General features: G+C 40.9%; 1 protein-coding gene across 4 annotated transcripts in view; it reads right to left on the bottom strand.

Moving 5' to 3' along the window:
- REPS2 (RALBP1 associated Eps domain containing 2) overlaps nucleotides 1-10371 on the bottom strand; it is a 124475-nt gene that overhangs the window by 18738 nt on the left and 95366 nt on the right. For all 4 annotated transcript variants that reach the window (XM_027688886.1, XM_027688888.1, XM_027688887.1 and 1 more), the window contains exon 14: nucleotides 3275-3339. In XM_027688886.1, the coding sequence (XP_027544687.1) occupies nucleotides 3275-3339 (65 nt within the window). The remainder of the gene's footprint in view (nucleotides 1-3274; nucleotides 3340-10371) is intronic.

The raw sequence follows: 10371 nt of genomic DNA, 5'->3' as shown, positions 1-10371 counted from the left end.
AGGAAAGCAATATGAATTGATGATTCTAATAAAACATTTCATATTGCAACTCACAATGTCTTACTGAAAACATCAGTTCAAAATGGCTTGCAGTGTGGAGAGGTATGGGCTGGAATTTGGGTTAAAAGATCATAAATTGGAGATAATGGTGTGCCCACATTATTTAAACTTGCCTTCTGTTCATCTTTATTTATAGTCACCATAGGGACCTCAGATAAAAGCACCACTGCATCAGAGGAGCATCCGGTGAAAGCTCTGAGGAAAACTTAAGTACAGTTCACAGACTGATACAAAGCTGATAAAATGCTGACTTTGGCAAGTGAGAAACATTCCGAGGAGAAGGAGCTACTATAGGCTTTTAGAGGCCATCAAGAAGAAAGAAACATGGAGTTAAATCCACCAACTCTAAAAGCTGTTGTAGAAGTAAAAATAGATGCAGCCACCACCTGTAAAGGTGTCTGCCCACCAGAGGTGTGAAACAACATGGGCTGGCAGCAACAACCCAGAGTAGAGGGAGCCCCGCTGCTATTTCCCCATAAACTGGCCAAGTCCTCACAGCATCCCAAGACTCGAGCCTCTCACAGTAAGCCTGTGATTCCCCTGAGCTGTGGAGTCAAGATCACAGCAGCATTAGCTCTAAGTGTTACCTCGTCCTATGCTCACCCAGAAATACAGTAGTTTTCCTTCGTTATTCAGCTGACTGCACTATGGAGGCAGAGTTGGATGTGGACATAATTTAATAAGTTTGTGATACAACTAGAGACGTTTGGCACACTCTGAACAACCAGTGATTCAGTAACTCACCAAGGTTGATTACCTTGGAGGTTCTGACAGGAAAAATAACGTTTTCCTAAAGGCTGAAGTAAATTCTACTAAAAAAGCCAGCAACACAGGACTAAAGTCAAGATGCCATTTCTATATTGCTATTGATTAAGCTCACAGCAGGACTTCTGCTCCACTGAAATGTAATACCTACCCCTTGGTACCTCTCTTTTATGCACTTTGGTCTTTACATCCCATGAGCCCTTTACTCTCACTCTGAAGAGGTAGCTGGTTCAGGCTTCTCAGCCATCCATAGAAAACTGTAGTCCTCAGAAAGAAATTATTTCCCCTCCGTCAACTGATTTCCGAAGCTGAGCCAAAATAATCACACCATGAGCATACTTATAAGGTGCACGGTCACCTGAAATATGCAGGGTTTGCTTCATTTCCAAGCTACATTTGTCATTCACAGTGTTTAACTGCAGCCATATAGCAAAATGTTATGATAATAAAAAAGGAGTTTCAATAGCATTGTTGAAAAATAAGTTAAAGCAGAAATTTAAGAAGAATTTGATAAATCTTGAAACAGGAAAAAGCTGAATGCGCAATTTCAGCATCATGGCTTTTCTTCAGTTCTTGATCCTGTCTCAGCTTTGAAAGCAGATCCCTCTCTCCAACTTCTTCATGCTCTCTAAAATCAAGGGCCCCCCTGGACTAATGTAATCCATATGCTTACTATTGCTTACATGGTATTTGCAAGGGTCAGCTCAGCTGAATTATGACCCCAACACACATAGTTCCCTACTGTCAGTTACCTCTATCATAGAAAGGCACACTTGGAGATAAAATAAACAATGTGATGAGTGTGAAGTTTATTATGTTTTCAAGAACTGGTTTTATGTACATTTTTGACAGACACCAAAACAATAGTATTTTGATATTTGATTTAATATCTTTAAATATAATCAGAAATAAATTAAGTAAATGTGACACGTTAGTAAAGCATCAGTTGCATATTCATTACTGAGCAGACACAGAAGCAACTCTTTTTTTTCCTTTTAGAAATCAGACTTTTGTATTGGAGGGGACTGGATCAAGAATTTCATATGAGGATCTTCTTGTGTTTACCGTTTTAGAAAGGTCCTACATTCTGCATGGCCCAGTGTAGGATGAGCAGTTGGTTCAGTATTTGCTAAGGAAGGTGCTGGACATGCATAAATAAAGTTCTCACTCTCCCGCTAAGGAAACGCAAACTGATCACAGGACAAGAAACCGAACAATTAATAGAACCTTGCTTGAAACCAATTTTTTTTTTGTCTAAGAACAGGATTTGTTTTATTTATTGCGTTTCCCAATGACAGTAAGAGGGCTTGCACTGCACAGACCCAGTGATGTGAGAACTGGGAAGTAGGGAACTGTGCTGCCCAGATCAGGGGATGCCAGAGGGAAACACTGCTCTCCAGGATGTGTTAGACAAAGCAGCAATGTGATGGATGCCCTAAGTAGCATGTGCCATACTGACAGGGAGAAAGCATGCAAGCTCAATCAGGATGCTCCACAGTCCTTGAGGCAGAAACTAACTGCACTCAGGTGTTAAGAAGGGTTGGGGAGAGGAAGAGAGAAACAAGCTGCTGGTGGAGCTGGGGGTGGCAACAAGCCTTCAATCATTTCTATCATAAGCACTGTGCAGTAGGAGGTGCTCAACAGCGCACTCTTAAGAGTAGATTCAAAACTCAAGTGATGACCATTTCTGGCCCAAGGAAGGTATCTTACCAGCTTTTTATACTTAATGGGCTGTCAACTCCCCTGTGGACTTGTTTTCTATTATACACTTCACCTAAAGGACTAATATACGAAGCATACTGCTGCCTAAGACGTAACACAGCCAACAACATAAAAAGAACAAGATGCTGATCCTCCATCATTTCCTAAAACATGAAGAAGTATCTGGATGCAGACATGTATGATTTTGTCAATTTGTGTTGTGCTGTGGTTGTACCACGCTCTAAAAAAACAAAAACCAAAGACTTGCCATAAAAGCAAATCGCTAACGTTTTGAAACTTAACAACTTCAGTGACATTTCATTTGCTTCCTTTTAGCATTATTTTTTAAACCCATGGGTGAAATCAACTCTTACGTGCCATGGTTCCCTTAGCAGACACCCTCTGAGCATTTGTAGCTTGAGAAGCAAATAGCATATATCAAACCCATGCCTTCACACATGAAACTTTTTAGTAGACTAGCCTTGCTAGCCTTTAATTTACAGTTAGGTCTAGTTGGTGCATGTCAGCTCCACTACAAAGAGATTTAATTAGTCTGTAATTTGACGCTGCAACACACCAATCAGACAGACCAGTGAAGGAGGACATGGAGCCACAGAGCAAAATGAAGATTTGCATGAACCTGGAAGCAAGGACAACTGCTGTGTCCAAGCCAACTAGTGCTAATCAATGCAATGGCAATATAAATAAGAAAATAATACAGAGAAAGGGGCTGAAGCTTTGTCCATACCTGAGATACAGAAGGTCGAGGGGGCAGTGCAGGTGGTGGTGGGGGCAGCCAGCCGGATCTCACAGCTGAACAGTGGGAAAAGAAGAAGATGATAATAAAAAAAAACTGCAATCAAACAAAACTACAGTAATTTAATTCCAAGTAAAACCAGAATTAATTTCCATGAGAAGTTGGAATTCCTTCCAGTGAAGGGGCAGTATACAACATTTAATAACAGAAACCAAACTTGATCTTATTGAGCAAAACCTTGTTTGAAATAACTTCATGAGTAGTGAAGGAGTAGTGATTTAATTGCTGAAAACCCCCCAATGTTATGATAAAAAGCTGAGATAGAAGCCAGTCAGTCATAAAAGCTGTAGCTAAAACAATCCAATTCCAGTTAAAGAAACCCAGAAACAGGGCCCTCTTGTCCTCAGGACTTTGTTCTTTGTCATTAACAATATTGCCCTTCTTAAAAGTGATATTTTAGCATCCAGTGCAGACACTGACATTCACTTCAGATAAAACACACTATAGTACAGCCTTAGAAAGAAAACATCTGCCATGGAATTAACAGGACAAAAGCCTAAATGAACCAGAAACAAATCCATTTCTCTGGCTTTATGTTTTGTATTTGCATGTTACTACTCAGTGGAGATATTTCAGAGGGAGGAGGAAGACAAATCCTAGTAGTTACTTCAGGTCCCTTTAACACAATGCAATGTCAGCATTGAATTTGAGCCAGCACAAAGGGAGGGCAATAATCACGTAGGTTCAGCCGCTGTATTTCTCAGTTTTCTTCAAATACCTAAAACCCTTCACAGGATAAAACTACAGGACAGATGATTGCTTCCAAAGGCAGCTGCACAGAGGAAGACTAGACTAGCACAGAGACACCAGCCAGGACTAGTGAGACTCCTTAGGTGGGTTACCCTCCCCAAGCTCCTGTTGCACTGAGTGCTCAGGACTTGCACTGGCAAAGATACCAGACAGTCCATCTTGCACTGGTGTATTTTTGTATAACAAAAAAACCTCCAACAATAATAAATTTAGAAACTTAGAAATCTTTTACCACAATAATGCTAAGCAAGCAATTACATTAATACACTTTTTATTTCCACACATATTTTAAAAAGCCACAAAGACCATTAAGAGCCTTTTTATAGCTTAGCCATTTATATATTTTTTACACCAACGCTAAAAATGCCTGCCTGGTTGAAAATACAAAGAAAAAAAGATATCAACCATTAAGAATAATTGTGACATGAGAATAAAAATGTGTGTGTGAAAACACTGGAAACAGTCATATTGACTATATAAGCTCCAAAGAGGCTTATAATACATTGATTATTTTTCCATCCTCTGTGTCATCATCTCTTGAATCAAAATGAAGCCTTGTATTGCTGCACATAATGCCAAAGAGAGAGTTAGAACAACTAAAACAGAACTGAAGCTATGCAACCTAACACACCTACAAGTGTAAGAGAGATTTGAAAAAACATGGTCATTAGGATGCTTTCTCTTGCATTTCATTAGTTCAGTTTATAAGACCACTGCAATAACAGCATGACGTCATCACTACATTCTCCATCTATCCTGTGCAACCAATCTTGAGAAAAGAACAGTGGAGTAAGAAACCTTCCTTTCCTTTAGTCTGAACTTCAGGTTATTACTTCATTTATCTGAGTGCTGGCAATGGCTCTGTATGTCCATCAGCTGCACAATGTTACAGTGGAACAGTACATATGTTCAATGTGGTATGTTTAGCTTCAGGAAACCTTGCGGAAGCTGTGCTGTGGTGTTCCATGAAAAGCCCTGTGTGCACCTTAGGGAATCACCTCTGCTCTCAGAACAGCTCTAACATTTTGGGGAGCATGAATCACACATACTTCTTAACAAGCCCGTGGCAGCCCAGACTATGGAGTGCCCTGTCACCATGAGCACAGGGGTCCCTGGGAAGGGACATGTGGGGCTGGGGTCTGTGGTGCTGTGGGCAGGCACTAGACCTCAGCCGTTCTGAGCCCCCTCCATCGTTTTTGTCTTTGCTGGTTTATGTTCCAGCAGGCCCTCAAAAGCTCTACTGCAAGAGCTGCATGTGTTGAGAACTCAAACTTCAGCTGTGAGGATACAGCACTTGCCACCCTCACTCCCTCATTCTTCAAACCCAGTAATATACCTTGGAAAGCAGCAATGTAGTCTCTGTGCAGAAATGTGCTGGGTTTGCTGGAAAAGCAACTCCTGCAGTGGTTGGACACACTGCGAAACTCCATGAGTCTCGTGGGATTTGGCCCACAAAATTCCAAAGCAAAAAAAATTTTTTCCATAAAACAGCCAAATGAAGAAACCACACCAAAAAAACCACCACAAAAAACCTGTTTCTTCAGCTTTCAAATACAACATATATGAATCTAGCATTAAAGAAGTTAGATGCTTACACCATGTGCATTTGACCCAGTTTCCTTTTTTTAATCCTGCAAATTCTGACTTAATCTACTCATGAAATATTAATAAAACTCCTGCTGTTGCAGAAGATCTTTGGCCTGTTGTTAGAAGGAAATCATGCTTATGTGAGCACAATTACTAGTGAAAGTTAGTTGACTTTTGAGGACTCATAACAACTTATTACAAAAATCCCATGTTTCAGCCTTCTCTAGTGTCACTACTCAGGGACCCCTGGTGGCCTAGTGGTTAGCATGTGGGACTCTCACTGCTGCGACCCAGGTTTGATTCCTGGTCCCCCCGGGCAGATGGAGCCCGTTAGCCCTGTGAGGCCATCCATCTATGAGAAGGTCACTCTAAACAAACCTACGTCCTGAGGACCTCACTGCCATTGTCCAAGCTCGCTTGGCCCCGGCAGATGAACCTTAGGATTAAAGGGTGGGCTCAGTTCAGCGCATGCTGTGTCTCACCTAAAAAACCCATTGCACAGGCTGGAAAGGTAAAAGACCTTTCCCAAAATCTTCATTCGTGAAGACTGGCCATTATTATTAGTGTCACTACTCTAAAGAGGACAGTATTAGCAGATACTCATAGGTTTTCATGTGTACTGGCAGGTGAACTGTTTTATTATTAGGCTATTCCATAATACCTTCCTTCCTGGGAGAGTACCCTGCACAGATCAGCCCTTGCTGTTAGAGATGGCATCATTAGTTAGCTCTCAAAGCAAACATAAATACAGAGGAAGGTCTGTTTCCAAAATAAAAGCAAGTACCCTGGGTCTGAGCAGCAAACAGACAAATGTCAGACCTCCAGGTGCACACCTCAGAGCTTAGTTAAAGCTGCTTGCCTCTGCTCTTTGAAAAAAAGTCTTCACACCCTGTGGAAAAGCTGAGGGAGCTGGATGGACCTCACACAGGTCCTCTTGCTACTGAGCAACTTGGTGACATTCAAACCAGGCTGAGCTACAGAATCATAGAATAGTTGGGCTGGAAGGAACCTTAAAGATCAGCTTGATCCAACCCCCCTGCAACACGCAGGGACACCTTCCCGTAGACCAGGTTGCTCAAAGCCCCATCATGTAAAGCAAATCCCACAGACAGCACTATGGAAAGCACATACAGGTACCAGTAAAACAGATTTAGGCATCCATATCATATGTTTTCCTGTTAGTGACAGCACTTTCATGCACTAGTTACTCCCACAAAAATAGAGATAAGGTTTTCAGTTCAAAAATCATGGCTTTTTACTTAGCATGTTTATACTTTAAGACAGATTATCTGCATGGAAACCTCCCAGGTCCTATTCTGGCAATCATGAAGGTCTGATAGTACTAAAATGACACCACACTAGATTAAAAAAACAAGTTTTCCAATCCAAAGCTAGATTAACATTTTAAAACAAACACCAGGCTGTAATTGTAGACTGTGAGAACTGGTCATGCCATCTTATCTGGCCACACTGCTGCTCTGCCTCCAGCCTCCCTAGCAGACAACACAAACCCTCAACACTTTCATTACTTGCGGTAGTGAAAAATATCGGTCATAGTAACCACTCGAATAGCTCCTTTACTTGACTTACTTGATCTAGGAGGAGGAGACAAAGGAAAAACATATGTTATGACAGCCCAGTCAAACCTATGGGAAATAGGTCTTTAGCTCACCAGGCACAGCAGCAGTAGAGGATGCCAAAATTAGGATGGAAGAAATCTGGGCCCATGGGATCCTTTAGAGCAACCTAGGAGCAAGGTACTGTACTTCTCTCACTCAACAACAGTCACTTGTCCTCTTGTTTTTCAGTATTGAAAAAAACTGCCATAATACACTGAGCTTCTGGATGTCTGTTGTTTTTTTATAATTAGTTAATACCCGGAACAGCAGCATATACAACTACACTTCCTGAAACATTTCCATGTCAGGTGTTTATTTAATATTTATTCTTTACATGTGGCTGACATCTTGGTTTTGATGTCTATCACCATGCACCGGGTATCACATCAGACAAGTTGGGTGTAAAAAATGTACTCCCTCCTTCCCATCTGAATTGAATACATATATAAGCAGTGTCCTGAAAGAAGGGTGGTTTTCCTGGGTCAAGGGTCACTTTGTCCCTTGCTAGCTGAAGTAAAACTAGATACTGCCTACCAAAAGAGACTGACCTCATCTCAGGTCAAAAGCCTATACACCCTTCAACCCACAATGAAAAGGGTACCCAGAGTTTGTTGGTCTGCATTTCTCAGCTCACACAAAGGATGCAAGCCTGACCAAACCCAGCTTAAATCCAGGCTGACCTGGATCCAGATGGCTTAAATCCTGGTGCTTGCCTCTGTTGTGCTTCCCCACCATGACCTTCTGCAATTGCACAGGGACCATCCAGGGACTTAAAACTGGGATAAAACTCTGATAGGGTCCCTCAGTAGAGTCTGGTTGATGTATTTGGTATTTTCCAAGTGGATGCTACAGCACTGTTGGATCAAGGGAGAGGCTGGTTGCACAGTAGATTTACATCAGTTTATGCTACTTAAGAGTCCTGAGCTTCCAGATCAGGTTTAATAAAAGACCAACCAATTCATTTTATCAGGGAGCAAAGGGTCTGCAATACTGAAATCAGTTCAAAAAAGATAAGGTAGCAGAATGAATTATTCTTTAGTTCCCACAACTACCTAAAGCTTTGGTTCCTCAGGGAAGTCAGCACTCTCACCCTTCCACTCTGACAGTATTTCGGAGAGCTTTTTGAGATACTCTTCCTGCTTCTGTTGCCAAGGGCACACCACAGAAAAGTTCTCTGTCTAAGCTGGTTTCTGTTTACCTTGTACTTACAAAACTTCCATTCTTGTTCACTGAAACTGCTACTTGGTTATCCCATAACACTGATACCATTCTTTACACTTCATTTACTTACATTCCAACAACAGCATTAGTAAGGTGATTGTGAAATAACCGTTTCTCAATAGATTTGATTTATTAATTCTCAAAACTACATCTACGAAAAACCCCCACCAAACTGTAAAGCTGTAGCCAGGAATATAAATTTAATGATGGCTTCTAGTAATATAGTTGCAAAACACCTATTGATCCAGGGATCTGTTTCAATAATTCTTACTAATGTCTCCTCAGAAGGTAATAGCAATGCAAAAAAGATATTTTAGACTCCTGATATTAATTTTGTTACCAGGTTTGTAGAAATGCTGTAGGAAGCACTGCCTGTGGCAGAATAACCCCTCTTCTCACAGTAACTTTTGGGAACCCGCTCAGCAGGCAAAGCTTCATTTGTCACAGCAAGTGATACATATACCTGAAGTCACAAACACACTCCTGTTACAGGCCTGTTTCACCTGCTAATCATATAGAACATCATTTGTACCTCAACTGAATGGAAAATTATCCATGTACTTTCCAAGTAATTAGGAAGAGATATAGCCCGACCTTAAGTAATTAATGCTTCTGCACTGTGAACTCACAGGTGTGATTGTATAGGACACCGGTGTGTGAACATATTCGATGAGTCACAAATCAAACAAGCAAAACATTATTACAGGTGTTTTTTATGATGCCTGTTTTTAATGCCCTATCCATGAATTTCAGCATGTTTTAAGTAAAATCTGTAAAGAGATTTTTTTTAAACATTTATTTTCTGTTTTGCATCATATGTCCACAACAGCAGTATATTTATTTTCCTGTCCCTCATTTTCTCTAAACCATTTAATTTTCTAGTTACTGTTTACTCTACTCTTTCCTTTCCTGCATGTTTCTATTTGAGGACTGTTTCTGCCTTCTCCCTTCCCCCCTAAACAAAACTATTCACGATTTTGCTCTGTCTCACTTTGCATTTAGCTTCATTCTCTACCCACAGGGAGGCACAGTCCCTCCACCTACCTCCCACAGATCCCTGGTGCCAGAGCTTCTCACCTCTGGAGACTGGGGTAGTAAATGCTGGAGGCTCCAGCACTTACTGCCTGTGACCATTTCCAACATGGATACAGTCGGAACAAGCACACGGGAGCCAGGAAGAGCAGTGGGCTACCAGCCATCACCCCTCTGGTCCCACGTGTGGCACATACACTTTTTGGAGACATCTGCATCTTCAGGGTCTTCCCCACAAGGGAGGCAGCTTGACCACTGTTCCATGTGAGAAATAGTAGATCCTCTCTTTTTTAATCTATAAAGTTGTTCTACGATGGACCGACATTTTTTTTCATGGAACAGAGTAACCCACGTGGGATCATGAAAAAGGTCTGTGGGGCTGATAGGGTCAGTCAAGAACATTTCAACCTTTACAATTTTCTGTAGAAGAGTTTTTTGATTAAAATTTAATTTTTAACAACCTGCAACAGAATAGAAACAGACTGCAAATCATTCCTCAATCCCTGAAAGAGCTAACATTAGATAAATGGGAAAATATAATTTTTAAAAAGTTTAATTTATTTACACAAATTGTAAAGGAACAGCTACACTTGAAAGGCTGGTACGATTTACCCCAGTAAAGTACTCTCTGGACTCACCTCTTACAGATAGACATAAAAATTTAAAAATCTAAAAATAAGTTACCCCATCAGATTCCTATCATGTAAGAACCATTCATCTATTTATGTTGTCACTATTTTCTCCATCTTATTCAACCTTAATTATGTTCTTATCCAGCTGGGCAAAGAAATAAGTTACATAGTTGTAAACACATAAATC

The sequence above is a fragment of the Neopelma chrysocephalum genome, unplaced genomic scaffold (genome assembly GCF_003984885.1).
Source record: "Neopelma chrysocephalum unplaced genomic scaffold, ASM398488v2 Primary Assembly neopelma1_76, whole genome shotgun sequence".
NCBI lineage: Eukaryota > Metazoa > Chordata > Aves > Passeriformes > Pipridae > Neopelma > Neopelma chrysocephalum.
Note: the sequence above shows the minus strand (reverse complement) of the source record. Positions and strands in the feature narration are given on the sequence as shown.